Genomic DNA, 16,778 nt, shown 5'->3' with positions numbered 1-16,778 from the left:
CAGTGAGTTGAACAGTTTCATTTTGGAGTCCTGAAAGTAATAAACAACAGTGCTACTGAGCAGTGCTGAGCAAATGTGTGATTCTTCTCATTCTGCAGCCCTAGCTGCCCCTTCTGAACCACAGGCTAAGCTCCATGTTCAAAAACTATATATGCCCTTGTCTTTGAAATCCACCTCCATTAGACTTAACAGTCTTCGGAGAACTAGGATAATGCTTGTCCTAACCAGGAATCAGGTCCTAGTTGGCATTGAGGATTTTGTGTTTGTTGTTTCCCTAAGTATGTGATGTAAGCAGAATTCAGGGGAAGGAGAGACCTTCAGAATTTTGTAGTTTTGGAAGTAGAAGTAGGTGCTTTATGGAGATGGCAGATGTGTTCAATTATTCTGGTAACTAACTCAGTTTCCTGTGGGTAGCCAGGTAGTAGTATCCTACCTGCAATTCAGTACTTAAGTTTTCAGTGCCCAGCCTTGGAGCACCAGACTCCTTAGCAAGCAAGACATGAAGATTCCCAACGTTCAGTTCTTACGGAGAGTAGCCCAGCTGGCTTGTCATGCTGGACTAGATGAATTGTGAATGTTAATTATACTGATCAATACAGTGGCCTTGGTAACAGACTTCTAGCTGCCGTAGAATCTGTTTACTTCAGGTTTGTAACAGAAAAGAGACCAAGCTGGTTGGAACATGATGTTCTAAATGTAATAAGCTGTATTGTAAGTCCAGGGAAAACCGCATGCTGGAGACACTGACCCTGCTGCACCCTTCCCCGGGATTTCCCAGAGGGAAACACTGCTCTGGGGGTGGCTTCTGGTCTTATTTGCCAGTCGAGGATGAATTGAGGTCAGCAAAGGCATGGCTTTTGTGAGATGGGATAAAAGATATTTACAAATCATAAAGGTTAGAAGGAGAGCACCCATGTTGGGAGGCATCTCATTCCTCTCCCCAGTTTGTAATTAGGAGTAGAGGGTTGATGGGATTAGTTTCAGCTCTTGCATTCAGAAGAAGGAACCCCTCCTCTCTGAGAAATAGAAGGTTCAGAATTCTGCACATTCTTTTCTGACGCCACAGGGAGAGGATTAGCTGAATGCTGGCATGTTTGGAATGAGAACACCTTGCCAATTTTTACTGATTTTGGACCAAGCCATTGTAAAAATATAGTCTTTCTTCCTAAGACAAGCTCTTTGTCATGTTCTCCTAAACCCTGTGGGTCCATTTGATGGATTGGCTGTACCTGACAGATGGAGTTGGTATTACAAAGGCAGATTTTCTACTTTCTTTGCCTTATTTGTTTTATCTCTGAACACAATGTGCCTAACCCATTTGTTCCCTGTGTGGCTTCATTTGCTTTATCAAGGGCCTGGTAAACTCAGTGTGCTTGTGTTTGCTTTTTCAGATCCTACTTAGATTGCCTCAGATGAGTGCTTCTCATGGAGTAGAAAGAATGGAAGGAATCGGTCACCTAGGGAATTTCTTCAAAACATTCATTTCAGTGCCCTAACCTAGACCTACTTAATCGAAATGGGGAAGGGTTGATGGTAAGGATAGTATGTGCTCTTTGAAACTGCTGAAACCTAAAAGATCCCATATTTAGAACCACTCTTATATGATCTAACAAGGCTGGCCAAAGTTGGTACGATATCTGATATTGGGATGGTACTGTAGCTACCATCTATCTTGGACGACTTTGGCCATGAGGAAAAATTTTGTGCCTCATGTGAGAGGTCCTGAAAATATCTTATGGTTACTCTTCTTTTTCAAAGTATTCGGAGTAAGCTATGACCAGGAATCATGCGGTGCTATCAGCTCAGGGTTAAGCACCTACTACTGTCTCCCAGGACCTGTGCTGGGCACTTAGGATGAACCAGTGAACAAGACAAAGATCCATATCCTGTGGAGTCTACATTCTTGTAAGGTTATTATCTGGATCATGTAAGTCTAGTGTAGTGGTTCTTAACCGTTTGAGGTTTGCAGCCCTATCAGAGTTGTGTTCATGTTCCAGAAACACTCAAATACACACACACACACACACACACACACACACACACACACACACACACCAATTTGCATATAAGGGGAGTTGGCAGCCTGAGGCCTGTCCATGAACCCAAGCTAAAAACCTAGAATTCTTGTCCAGAGTTGAGAATGTGGTGATTGGGGTAAAGTCGGGCCATGAGTTGTGTATTTGGGACCATTATCTCCTAGCCACACTGGGTTGCAGTTTCTTCATCTGTATAGTCAAGCCCATTTGCAAAGAACTTGAAAGCGTCTCAAAAAAAGTATAAGGAATTGCTAGGCCTCCACTACACCAGTCACATTTCTTAGTCTGTGCTCTCTTTGAATGCCAAGAATGATTTTGACTCCTTGTTCCCATTTCCACCTATTCCCACCCCTAGTCTCTGGTTGGCTGAGCTTGTTGGACTCAATAGATTAAAAACCAGATCAGAATATGAGAATTTCCTTAACATGATTTATACTATCCCTTCCTAGACTGACAATAAAATTACAAAGATCATGAGAGAGCATTATAGTGAAATTCTGGCCTCAAAACACAACATCACAGAAGGAGTTGATAGATGAGGGGCTGAGGAAATGGCCAATAAGTAAAGACTGGAGAAAAGATGATAGGAAAAAAAGGAGAGCAGAATTCAGAAAGACTGTTGACTGAGCTGGTACACCAGAGAGCCTGAAATCAAAGGGAGTGGATGAGCAAGAACAACAACAACAAAAAAGGTTATATTTTAGTTCTAAAGGGTCTGTCACTACTGTTTTATTATTAGCAGAACTCAAGATAAAAGGAGAGGGCTGATAAAGCTTTGCTTCCTGTATACCAATATTAATATGTCTCTATCCTTGGAAAAGTTGGTGTTTTGATTTCAATGAATGGCTAAATGTGCCTCAGAGTTAGTACAATGTATATAACACAACATGTACTGCAGAAACATGAATGAGATCTCATTTGGACACTGGGAGAAAGAAATATGTAGAAATAACATGACCAGTTACAGAAGTTGGAGCACAGTGAGCACACAGTCCTGTGCCAGTATCTGTGCCTTTACCTCCCTAACATCTGATCTTTAATTTAACTACAGATCAAGACCTGTTTAAGGGTGGTCTCACAGATAATTCTTGTTGCTCTGCCTGAGGTCTAAGGGGAACTTTCCAGACCTACACTGAAGGATGCTGGAAAAGTGCTGTATTCAAGGTCTACCAGGTCAAACTTTTTGTTTTGTTTTGTTTTAGAGATATTGGGAGTGAAGGAGAGGGACGGAGGGAGTGAGAATCTTAATCAGGCTCCACACTCAGTGTAGAGCCTGGCTTGGGGCTCAATCTCAAGAATGTGAGATCACGATTTGAGCTGAAATCAAGAGTCGGAGGCTTAACAAGTGAGCCACCCAAGTACTGCCCAGCCAAATGTCTATACACTCAGAGCCCATAGTCCTCTCCACAGGAGCCTGAGGCTCTAGATGATTCCAGTTGTAACCACTCCAGTTGTCCAGCATATGGAAAAACTGTTCTGCTATGAAAGTTTCTAACTTGCTATTAATATAAGGACATCTCATTGTTTGTTCAGTGGTGCATTAAACCCAACACTCCCTAATCTAGGGGGAATATAATCATACCACCAGTTGTGTTTATTTTCTATTTTTAAAGAAGCCCTTTGAATGATCAAAGAAATTTCCAATCTCACTTCCTGAGACTGGTTACATCTGTTTTAAGGTTCTATTCACCTTATAAAGCTATACAGTTATATAGTTTGTACTGTTGTTGTGTGAAAGGAAAGTTCCCTCATTACCATTGTGCACAACATAAATAAGTTACCTTAAAAAGCACATTTAAAATATATTTTCTGTTGTATGTTTTAAAATATGGTCATTTCTAATGAAAATAGCAGGTTTGGGGGCACCTGCGTGGCTCATTTGGTTAAGCATCAAACTTTGGCTCAGGTCATGATCTCATGGTTCATGGATTTGAGCCCTGCATCCGGCTCTGTGCCGACAGCTCAGAGCCTGGAGCCTGTTTCAGATTCTGTGTTTCCCTTCCCCGCTTGTGCTTTGTCTCTTAAAAATAAATAAATGTAAAAAAAAAATGTTTTTAAAGAAAGACAAGGTGGCTCGGTCAGTTAAGCGTTTGACTTTGGCTCAGATCATGATCTCACAGTTTATGGGTTCGAGCCCCGCATCAGGTTCTGTGCTGCCAGCTCAGAGCCTGGAGCCTGCTTCAGATTCTGTGTCTCTCTCTCTGCCCCTCCCCCATTCATGCACTGTTTCTGTCTCAATAATAAATAAAACATTAAAAAAAATTTTTAATTAAAAAAAACAAACAAGGGAGTAGCAGGTTTCCCAGATGATGAAAAACAAAATCATTGATTAGTCTTAACCATACCAAATTGAAAACCTTCTTGAATAAATAAATACAAGTAGAATTTCTAAATCACTTTTGATGCCTATAGTAGGAAATTCTTTGGTCACTTCTTTGAAAATACAAATCTTCTGTAAAGAAATCATATCTGGGGGCCACTGATGTTGAAGCAGAGTACTTGAACTAGAATGTCATAGAAATGTAGGCATTCAGGACCTTGGTTTTTATGATACCAGTAAGTGTGGATTTCAAATCTATAATCAGCTTTAGGTAAAAGTCCTGATGTAATGCTTGCAGTGGTTTTACTTGTTCTTTATATGCCAAAATTTAAACAAGAATGGTTTGAAAAATATTTAGATCAGTGATGTTCTGGCAGTGTTGCTTAATGATAAAATTTGGAGAGTAACTCTTTCTGTGCCAAATTTGATTTTGACTTTTGGTTTGCAGTACAGTCTAAAGGAAGAGATGTTTATCCTTGTGCATCTGTCTACTTTCCTCATTAGACAATGACTGTTTAGAAAGTCTTAGGTCAGGAAAACTTCCCTTCTGTGTTCTGGTTGGGGAGCTAGAGAGATGGGGGAATTGTACTGAATTCATTCTGGAGCAGTAGGTAGTTCATATTGTTAAGTAGCTCCAAACACATTGCAGCCAACAATTCCTTACAACTCCCTTCTTTTCTTTTTTTTTTTTAAGTGTTTATTTTTGAGAGAGACAGAAATTGGGGGAGGGGCAGAGAGAGAGCGAGACAGGGACGCTCCACACTGGCAACACAGAGTCTAATGTGGGGCTCCAGTCAAGTAGTGAGATCATGACCTGAGCCAAAACCAAGAGTCAGACACTTAACCGACTGAGCCACCCAGGTGCCCCATGAACTACCATATTTCTTAGAGGCTATCTGAGGTCATGATTTCATACTGAGACTTTTGTCTAAAATTGAACATATACATCTCAAGTTAGAAAGGAAGGGATGGCAAATATTACCTTTCTAGAATGAAAAATTCAGTTACGTTTTTGATGTGACTGTCAAATTTTTGTTCTTGAATTATGTTTCTAATCTAGACATTTGCTATATTGTGTTTTGTTAAGAGCTGTGAAAACTAAAGCCACCTACAGCTGATCTTTAAAGTGACTTTACCTTGTTTTTTGAAATCGAAACTATTCCATCTGTCAACTGAGCAGATTCTGAAAGATCCCATTGACCCACCACGTTTGGAAACAATACCTGTTACTACATAGTTACTATGTAATATTAGGTCTTTAAATTATTTACTGTGGAGTGTTGATGGCTTTTTCCTCCCTTGAGTCTGCACTTTATGGGAAGCAGTAGCTGGTAACAAAAAAAACCTGTATGGTTTCTGTCTCACTAACTTTGTTGGGTATTAGCCTAGGGTTTAGAAGGCACACTCAGGTCCACTTAGCTGCCGCTTTTTTGGAGCTGCTTGTAGTTCTTCTGCCGTACACTGGCAAAGATTTTCATGTCTCTCACCTCTCAGTGGATATAGCCTGACTCACAGGTGGGATTCATTCACTCAAGCAAATATGTGTAGACAGTTTGAATATCTAAGATGTAATTGGCTTTCAACTTAATTTAAGCTAAACTTCCAGATCAAGGAAGGAAGGATTGTTTTTATACATCTCCAATCGTGTTTCTTCGTGGCAGGCTCAGAAATTATACAGAGGGTATTTACTCAATCTGTGAAGCCACCTTCCAAAATGTCAGAAACTCCATCTTCCTTATACACCTGTCCAATGATTGATTGCTTGCTTTCACTGCTAATTTTTCTTCTGATAGAAGTTAGTTTGAAGAATACAGATTTGCCTGTTTGTAAGCAGTTGATAAATTTTCATCATAAAGAACATCCCAGCATACCTTGCGGTGAGGTTTGCCAGTTTAACTTCTTGTGAGCTTTATTTAAAATCGAGATAGGCTTTAGAGAAGACGATGAATTTAAGGCTAATGATTTTTTATTACAAACATATAAGGTGAACAGTAGTAACCTGGCTCAGTCTTTCCCAGCACTTAAGAATTATTGATTTTTACACTCTGAACCAATACAAAATGTGAACGTGAAAAAAATGAAGTGCAGAACATTTCACCATTCTATTTTTGAGTAAGAAAGATAGGGAAAATAAACATTTAAGTATATACTTGCAATTTTTTTTAACCTATAGAAATAAACATAAGCCAGAAGTGAATGAAAACGGTGAGGAGGGAGGAGGGTTTGGGAGATAGAAATGGCAGTGAGACTTCTCTGAATATGCCTTTAAAACTTTGGAGACATGTATCTTATATGTCAAAAAATTAAAGAGAAAGAAAGGAAACCTTAAAATTCCTTGTAAACTGAAGGAAATGAACCTAACTACATATCATATCGATATTAATCACTCAGAAAACCATACTTCACCTGTACATCCTTTGTGAGATATTTTCTAAGGAAAAAGGAACTTCAGTGAAATATTGACACTTCACTATGTAGAATATTGTTAGTAACATTAGTCTTGTAATTTTGAAACTGTTTTATTTGTGTTCTAGAATAAAACAAGTAAGTTTATCATTGCTATTAAAGACCAGGATTGTCAACATAAGACAAAAGAGGGGTGCCTAGGTGGCTCAGTCGGTTAAATGTCCAACTCTTTTTCTTTTTAATTTTTTAATGTTTGTTTATGAGAGAGACTGAGCATGAGCCAGGGAGGGGCAAAAAGAGAGGGAGACACAGACTCAGAAGATAGGCTCCAGGCTCTGAGCTGTCAGCACACAGCCCAACATGGGTCTCAAACTCCCAAGACCCTGAGATCATGACCTGAGCGGAAGTTGGACACTTAACAAACTGAGCCACCCAGGCACCCTGAATGTCTGACTCTTGATTTTAGTTCAGGTTGTGATCTCCTGGTTCGTGGGATCCCACATCAGGCTCAGAGTCAGCACAGAGTCTGCTTGGGATTCTCTCTCTCCCTCTCCCACCTCCCCTTCCCTCTTTCTCTTAATAAATAAACTTAAAAAAAAAAGGTAAGAGAAAAGAAATATAAACAGGAAAATTTAAAAATGTTAAATTTGAAATGGAAATAGCAATATAAACTCAGGAGTAAATAAAAAGATTTATTTCTCTATCCCTTGCAAGAACTTAGAAGCACTGATGCTTCTAATTAACAATTAGCATACTAAATACTCAGATATTTTTTAAATACCATTCCCCACTGAAAGAAATCAGAGCTCCTTGGAGAAGTAGAGAAATGGTTGATTTCAGATCTGAAGCAGAGAAAGAACAAGGTGAGCCTGATGTATCTTCTTATGCCAGAAAGGAAGGAAGCATTTAAACAGAAGAATCAGCTTGAAGGAGACTCTGACTGGCCCAATTTGAGACAATTGGAGCATTCAGTGTACTCATTGTGTTATTGAGTGTAACGGATTGAATAAATAAAAATATGAATGACAACTAAAGGAAAAATGAAAGAGGGAGAAGAAAAGTTTTTCCTTACAAAAAGTAATGCCAGCTATTATATGTGGTACGAATGAAAAGGGAAAAAACCATGATTCTATAACATCCCCCAACCCCCACCGCAATGTAATTGGTTCAGGCAAGGATTATGAACAGATGGTAAAGTCACTAGGGAACAGGATATTCCCAAGCTGACAAATATCACCCGACAATTTAACCTTTACTTGCAAAGGAGAAAATACACCTTTCAGAGACTGATGATTTCACTTTAATCCAGGGTTCAGTTTAGTGTCACTAATAATGGAATGACCGGACATTATTTGCTACCTAATATAATGTAAAGTATACAACATTATCAAGTATTCTTGCCAAGATTTTAATCTCTTTCTAATCAAACCTCATAGCTGAACTTCCAGTTTATAGGAAAAAAAATAATCTGAAAAATTCAGAATATGGGAGATTCCATAAGGCAAATAACTGGCCTGGATGCATCCAGGAAATGTCAGTATCACAGGGAGAAGAAGAAAAACAACAACAGACGAACTGTTCTAGATTACCAGACACTAAAGGAACCTAACAACCAAATGCGTTTAGTGAACCTTGATTCCGTCCTGGGTTGGAAGAATTAGGGAGGCATTTAGATCTATAACTATGAAAGACATTCTTTTTTTTTAAATTACTCACATATAAGTAACCCAGTGTTATATTAGTTTCAGGTGTACAATATAATAACTAAACAATTCTACACATTACTCAGTGCTCATCCAGATAAGTCTTCTCTTAATCTCCTGTGTCTCTTTCACCCATCCCCCACCCACTTCCATTCTGGTAACCACTGGGTTTGTTCTCTGTACTTAGGAGTCTGTTTTTTGTTTCTTTTTTTTTTTTTTCTTGTGTTTTAAATTCCACATACAAGTGAAATCATATGGTATTTGTCTTTCTCTGAGTTCTTTCACTTAGCATTATAGCCTTTGGTGGCTGCAAATGACAAGATTTCATTTTTATAGCCATGTAATATTCCACTGTGCGTATACCACATCTTTGTGAAAGATATTCTGGAGATGATTGGAAGAGTTTGAATACAGACTGGATGATACAGGATTATTATTAATATTCTTAAGTATGATAATGTTATTGTGTTTCTGTAGGGGAATATCCATAGAAGATTCATTCTAAAGAATTTATAGGTGAATTTCATATTTGCAGCCCTTTTTTTTGGCAGTATCACTTGAAAGTAATGCATATTTACATGTGAATATATGCAGAGAAAGGAACCTAATGTGGAAAATGGAAAGATTCAGTGTAGATGGAGGGAATAAAGGTGTTCATTATACTATCCTTATAAAATTTTTATATGTAGAAAATGATCATAATAAAGTTGGGAAAATGAAACAGTGGGTGTTCAGAGGGAGTTGGAAGGGAACTTTGGTGTATCACTGGAGTCGTGGGTATGTTCCAGGAACCTAGATTTCTTCAGTCACCTGTATATAAATAAAGAGGGGTACCTGGGTGGCTCAGTCAGGTAAGTGTCCTCCTTCAGCTCAGGTCGTGATCTCATGGTTTGGGGGTTCCAGCCTCAGGTTGGGCTTTGAGCTGACAGCGTGAATTCTGCTTCAGATTCTCTGTCTCCCTCTCTCCCTGCTCCTCCCCCCTCCCCAAAATAAATAAACACTAAGGTGCTGACAGCTCAGAGCCAGGCGCCTGGCTCCTTCTGTGTCTCCTTCTCTCTCAAAAATAAATATTAAAAATAAATAAATATTTTAAAAATTACAATAAACAAAAATACCCTAGAGTTGATGATAATTGAATGTTAAGAGAAAAAGAATGACAAGCATATTTTCATATACTATTGGTAGCAGATTGAGGATGAGGGAAGTATGGACAGGCCAGGCAGCTGGACAGGCAGATAGCTAAATAGACATTGAGACATAGTTGGGATGTGTGTGTGTTTGTAAAGTGCAGTTTTCAAAAATTAGGGAAGTTCCTCTTTGTCCTGTTTGTTGCCACTTTTTAACCTCTTAATTTTACCTCTAGCTGGCAGTTGGAAGCCCAGATCACTTACTTTCACTAGAGCACTTTAGGAGATCATAGAAAAGCCAGTGACGTATGTTGTGTCCTATGAAGGGTGGGGGTGGGGTGGAGAGTAGCTGATAAGGATAAAACTGCGCTTTGCAGAGGTTTTCAAGCTTTATGTTCCTTCCTCACCGGTTAAGTAACTTGGCATTGTGAGCCCTGGTGTTGCCTCACCCTTCCTCCCACCAACATTGATGAAAGATCAACTTGAGTCCCATTTTTGAAAGGAGTGTTTCTTCTGGAATTGGATTCTAGCTGTGAGTGTGTGTGTGTGTGTGTGTGTGTGTGTGTGTATGCGCGCGCGCACCTGCACACACACGTGCGTGCACACACACGTTATATCCTGTTACCTTTGAGACGCAGAGAGGAGTGGAGTGGAGGAGGGAGCTACGTGCTGTGATTAGTCAGCTTGCCATTCCCTCCCCCTCCAGAAGTTCAGGCCCCATCTGGGGAAACTGAGAACTTAAGAAACTTGAGACAGGGAAGGAGGACAAGGAGCAGCCAAACCTGCTGAGTCTCAGAAGCCTGGTTTCTGCACTGGGGGTGGAAGAAACGACTGGAGGTGGCTGTGGATTTGACTCTGTGGCCTGAGGTTGAGTCCCTGTAAATTATTTTCTGGTGGTGTACCTGAGAGCAGCGTGTTGGGAAGAGGATACCCTTCTTCTTTGGGAGATTTCTTCTACCTAATTGAAGGCGTGAAAGATGTGCAGACTTCTGTAGTTTCTTGTACCAAAAAGTTGGTGTTTATTGATAACAGTTTCTTTTGATTCATCTGAAATGGAATCAGACTGATGAGTGGTAAGTATCGAGGAAAAAAGTCACATACCTATTTAGTTCAGGCTGACAGCCATACCCTCTTCCTTTCCTCTGAAAAAAGAGCAGATGAGGGTAGAATCTGTAGAAGAAGGAATTTATTAGCCAGAAGAGGTGTGAAAGAGGGGTAGGAATCCTGGAAGGTGTTCTAATACATTGCTTAGTGATTGACCTTGTCAAAATTGCTGGCTTCTTAATAGTCACCTTTTTGCTCAGTTGCTAAGAAATACGCTGACCATAATTTCAAAACAGAAAAATCTGCACACGCAACATGCTAGAGGAGACAGTGGGACAGATTATATAAATTTGGGGATGTCTCAGAAAATCAGTAGTATACCAGAAGGAGGGGTACTGGCCCTTTAGATACCACTCAGCAGTTGAGAGAGACTGAGCCCCTTACTCACTTCTAAGCTATGCTTTCTTAATGATTAGGTTTTCTAATAATGGCTCTTTACCTTTGAGTGTAGTCCTTCACCCTTAGGAGGAAACCTTTCTGAGGAAATTAAAAGCTGTTAGGTAAGCATGTCAGATACTAAGTTTAATAAGATGTCTAGCCTAACCTCTGATTTTTGGAGGCCAATATCCAAATAAGGTTGTTAAGACCACAATATCTACTATCTTCCTTAAGAAGCAGTAAAATTCTATCGGTCGAAACACATCTACAGATTGTACATATTTCCTCTCATAGATTTTTTCTGAAATACCACTGGGTACTTAGTTGGTGCCCACCGAATGTGTTGATTAAAAGGATCTAACAATGAATATTCTCCTGATCACCATCCACTGGCCGTAGTGTCATACTCGGATTCTGATGGCTTTTAATTCCCTATGATTCAGGAGCTAGACAGCAGAATTGGGTTAGACCTAGGACAGAAGTGTGGCTAAGCTATTTGACATTTGAATAGATAGAACACATGTTTGTGGAAGGAAACTTTTCAGCTTCTTATGGTAAGAAATATCAGTTGGGATAAACTGAATAGTAGACAACAGTTTTTCTTCCTTGGAGGCTTATAACTGTTTGGGATTGCCTGTGATCCCTTTTTCTTGATAAATTATATGCAGCAATTCTTTTAGCTCCCTTTGTCACCATACTTAACCACTAGGTGGTAGATGTACCATATCCCAAATTGTTTGGTAGAGCTTCTCTTTATCATTTTCATGTCACGTTGAAGAGAAGTCAACCATCGTACCCACTGAGCCCTTTGAAAAGGTGCTCTAAAATAGCACACTAAATTGGCCTGATATTTAATTGAGTTTTTAAGGCACAGCAAATAGACTTCTGTATTTGGATGTGCTATTTGGAGAATGGGTCAATCTGACCTTCTGGCCTTTCTCAGATGTAATATTAGTTCAAGAATGAAATACTGGCATGCTTATTGTGGGTAAGGCTGTTTACAGGGAGGTGAGCGTTCAAACACAAAACAGTTCTTTAACATAGGACTTTTTGATTTTCAGATGCTTTTTGGATTTCTGATTACTGTATCTCTTTCCCCCCCCCTTTCCCATTCTACATCATATTTAGCCCTAGCCTTCCTTACAGATACAGCTTTGAAGAAACACTGAAGTACACCAACTAAAACTTAATTATGATTGGAAGAAATCATGACAGTAGGAAGTAATGTAAACAGAAAAACCTTGCAGCCGTCTTTGGATTTTGTTTTTACTTAAGTGATCATATTGGGTATAAATGCAGTGAATCCATCCCAGTTAGAGAGCTGTTACAGAGATCTGGCTCCATTAGAGGGAAAACTTGTGGTACCCCAAAATTGCTTTAGACAGCGGTGTCATTGTTTACAATGTGAAGGTGAGCGGCATTAGGAAGTACTTCAGAAGGAAGACAGAGGTACTAGCTGTAAAGACAGACAGCGGGACAGGCAGGCCTGGTGGGACCTGGCAGAGCGGAGGTTCTCTTCGCACACTTTGGTGCTGGGACAGGAAACAGCTTGTGACACATCTTCGTAGAGCTGGACTGCCTTATTTATAAGTAGTGAAAGGGTCAAAGGGTTGCCAGAATAGACAGCCACCCATCCATGTCAGGGCTTGGATTAACATGCTGCCCACTTCAAATACGAACCACATTCATGATTTAAGAGATGGGGCGCAGCACTGATTGGTAAGCTGCTTGCAACACAGTCCCATTTTTAGATGGGAAAGATTTTGCTAAGCTTTAGGCTACTGATGAGCTGCATTAATACAAGGTGGGATTATGACTGTTAAGTCACTTCTTAAGTTGCTGAAGAAACACAATTCTCTCTTGCCACAGCCACCTCTCTATTTTTTTATTTAAGAAACTGCAAATGTTACTGCATTTTCCTCCTCCACTGCCAGGTAGGTGGTGTCTGGGAATACGCCCAGAACCTTTTGAAAAAAGATGAACAGAGGAGGGAATCATAACAGCCAAGAGAGAGGACTAGCTTCCGACTAGACTGCCCATGCCAGGAACAAGGAGGCTGTTGGAGGAAGGGCTGCTTTTGGAGAGCGTTAAAAGGCATTGATGGTATCTTGACTCTATTTTTTCTGCCACCAAAAGGACTGCATATTGGGTTGAAAGTCATTATCTTGGTCCTGGATTAATCTCTTCAGTAAAACTAGCTTTGCTGACTGCGGAAGTCATGTGAACATGCAGTGCAAAATCCTATCTAGAAGGATAGACGCTGACCTGTGGCCACTTCAACAGAGTGCATGGGTTTTTTTCTTTTCCCCCCCAAAAGGAACTAGTGCTTTTGGCATTTAAGTTATAATGTTTTAGCATCTGAACTGAAAAAGCTGCTTCATATACAGAAAGATATTTGTTAATCAGGTTCTAGTGCCATATATGTTGGTTCGCCTGAGTCTCTTTTATTGACTTATTTTTCTGTGTCACACATTTAAGCCTGATTCTTCTACTGCCCGCTAATGCTATCCTATCTCAAAGGTACATGTGACCAAAGAGAGGAATGTTTTGTAGCTGTAACAAATGGGCAGTTTACTATTCCTGGCTTCAAAGTGGCTATAACCATGTTGCAGCACAATGGAGAGAAGATTTCAATCTGTAAAAGCTTTTACATTTCCAGAGATACTTGCTGAAGACTCAGCTTAATGGATTCTCCATGGGAACCTTTCAGATTTAGTCAGATTGTGAGGAGAATCTTAATTTAGAGTCTTAGACCGTTCTGTTTTTTCGGAAGGCTAAAGTTTATTTTTTTAGGTCTTAAAGGTTTATCAGAGTTTAAATAAGAGTTCAGGAGTTAAGTTTAAGCCATTTAATAGAGGAAAATGTTTCATACACTTTAGAAACAGCCATTAACTTGACTTTAAATAATATTAATTGTACTTGCTATTTATTAAAGCCAATTTTCTAAGTATCCTTAAAACAGTTACCTAGTTCTGGTGTATTTCATTTAAGGAAGTTTTTAATACAGAGTTTACCAAGTCATTTATTTTTGCCTTCCTTCAAATTAGTTGTAATTAGTTGGACTTTACTATGGTGTGCATATATTTTTCAATTTTCTTTAGTGTATTCCAGTATTTTACTGGATGTAGCTGGTTCTAAGGACACTACATTGGCTCTGTGAGGTATGGGTATGATTGGACTCTGACTTGGCATCCCAGTGTCCATCACCATTACAAAGCATCTCCATAATTTTTCAAACAAGACCATTGCTAGTTTCAGGGTAAGAATGTGCTACAAGAACATATTCTGGAAAATAAAAAAGAGCAGAAGCACTATGAAATTGTGCCTGTTTTCTGGTAGAGTTGGGAGGAAGAGTGAAGGGTTTGATGTGTCAAGGTTGTAAGAAGCAAGAAAACTTTATGGATTGTGAGAAGGGAGACTTATGAAATTTGGACAGATGCTAAGAAAAGTTGAGTTGTAAGCTCTCCTCCCCCCCCACAAAAAAAATTCTGAAACAGTTGGAAAGAGATAATAATTGGCATTTGAGGAGGAGTCAGCAAGTAGCCACTGCCTGCCCCATTCTGGCGGGGGAGTTGCTGGCGTAGTAGGGGCCCCTTGATGACATGAGGTTTTAGGGAAGGAAATGTATGGCCTTTAAAAATGGAGCATTTCATAGAATCCTTGTAAGTTTTCAACTGTTTGTCTTCCTCTTACAGCAAATCCAGTTTGCTGATGACATGCAGGAGTTCACCAAATTCCCCACCAAGACGGGCCGGCGATCTTTGTCTCGCTCCATCTCTCAGTCCTCCACTGACAGCTACAGTTCGGGTAGGTATGAACGTTGTGTCCATTCTGATCTTTTCTCTGTTCCAGAGTCTTACGCCAGCTCTCAACCCACTGCCCTTCACTTATCTAGAATCTGACAGCACCTCCTATCAGGACTTCCCATCATTGTGCTAAAAGCCGATAGTTAGCAGTTGAGCAATGGGAGTGTCCCCAGCCAGGCGTGTAGCTGGTGAGGCTTTTGTCATCTGGAGGCTCTTCCCATGCATGGCTGTCTCTGTGTGTGGTCTGCGGCCAGTGCCCGCTTGGTAGTCCTGGGCCGGTTCCCGTTCCCACGTTTATCTGCCCATGTACAAACAGGGAAAATCAATTCTATTTTGGCTGACAGAGCTGGCCTTGAGAAAGAGATGTACTTTGGAAGCATAATTTCTAATTTTGTTGCAGAAGATATCCCCTGCCACCTAACTTCTCCCTTCCTGGCTCCAAGACTGCTTGAATTATGACAATAAAAACTAGTGTTCTGGCTCCTTTTGTGTTGAAGTGTTATCCCCTGTTAACCTTTGGAGTAGGAAAGACTCAAACCACTCTAGTGTGGCTTCAGCTCGCTTTCTTCCTAGTTCTCCTCTCCTGTTTTAACCCTACTTAAGTAGCCTTTTTTTTTTTTTAAATAGTGGCCTTCTCAACTTCGGACGGGGTACTAGCAAGTTACTGTGGAAAAGGATATAGAATTTAGGATTTGAGTGCTGGGAATATAACACTGGAGGACCCACAGGGGCATCCCGCCCCCCGTGGTTCGACTGAGGAAACATTGTCAAAAGATCAGAGACTTGCCCAAGGTCATAGATTGCTGTTAGTGCCTGCAAAGACAGTTGTACCAAAAGCCATTTATTGACTTTTGCCAGAATACTATTCATATGGTATTATTTCTTAAGCTTATTTATTTATTTTGAGAGAGAGAGTGTGTGAGCATGAGCGGGGGAGGGGGGGAGAGAGAGAGAGAGAGAGAGAGAGAGAGAGAGAGAGAGAGAGAATACCAAGCGGGCTCTGCTCTGTCAGCACAGAGCCTGATGCGGGGCTCAGTCTCAGAAACTGTGAGGTCATGACCTGAGCTGAAATCAAGAGTCCAGTCCTCCACTGACTGAATCACCCAGGGACTCCTATGGTATTAACATTAAGGACTGGACTTGAGGCAAAAGGAATGTGAAAAAACAAACAAGTAAACACATTTTTAAAAACTTATTCTTTGTTTGTGCCGCTGATAACCCAGTGTAGATAAGATGAGCAGATGGTGGTAGACAGGGTTAAGTCCTGAAATAAATGAATATACAGAGTCACTGTGGGCCTGTGTACAAGGAAAGGTTCCAGATACAATGGCTGTCATAAATAAAAGGCATCTTGGAGTGACAGATACAAAAGAGTGGGGGTCATAAACAGGCTGATTATAGCTAAGGAAGAATTAATTGTGAAAGGCCGAGTTTTAAGAGGAAGAAAGGAGTGAGTGAGGAAAGCTTTAACGAAGTCCTCAGAGATCTTGATGGCCATGTATTAACAGGAACCTGTCGGAGCATTTTTAAAAGCTTTGTGATACAGTTAAATTGCTCTAGTAGGACAGATACCTTTAGGAGTGTTTGTGTTTGCAAGTAGTATGTAGGAGACAGCAAGAGAGACCTTGTGTACTGGCAGAGACAGAGATCAGGAAATACTCGATTCAGAGAAGAAAGAGGTGATTTAAGAGTTAGGGAGTGATTATTTTATGTCCTCCTGCATATCTGTCCAAAAGGATATTTTAGCCTTTGTGAAGCTGCTTTTGTAATGTTGAACATCTTGAGTGTTCTTAGGGCTGACAGGAGAACCAGAGCTGCTCACCTTTGAGTCCTTTCTCTCCATCTCCCTATTCCTTGAGCACAACCTAGTGTAAAATCCCTTGTAAGATTTTCTTGTC

At 40.2% G+C, this 16,778-nt stretch overlaps 1 protein-coding gene across 2 annotated transcripts in view; it reads left to right on the top strand.

The window, feature by feature from the left end:
• AHCYL1 (adenosylhomocysteinase like 1) overlaps window positions 1–16,778 on the top strand; it is a 38,969-nt gene that overhangs the window by 9,491 nt on the left and 12,700 nt on the right. For both annotated transcript variants that reach the window (XM_029947451.1, XM_029947452.1), the window contains exon 2: window positions 14,770–14,881. In XM_029947451.1, the coding sequence (XP_029803311.1) occupies window positions 14,770–14,881 (112 nt within the window). The remainder of the gene's footprint in view (window positions 1–14,769; window positions 14,882–16,778) is intronic.

Source organism: Suricata suricatta, chromosome 8 (genome assembly GCF_006229205.1).
Source record: "Suricata suricatta isolate VVHF042 chromosome 8, meerkat_22Aug2017_6uvM2_HiC, whole genome shotgun sequence".
NCBI classification, from domain to species: Eukaryota; Metazoa; Chordata; class Mammalia; order Carnivora; family Herpestidae; genus Suricata; species Suricata suricatta.
The sequence above is the reverse complement of the archived record's forward strand: the minus strand, read 5'-3'. Positions and strand labels throughout refer to the sequence as shown.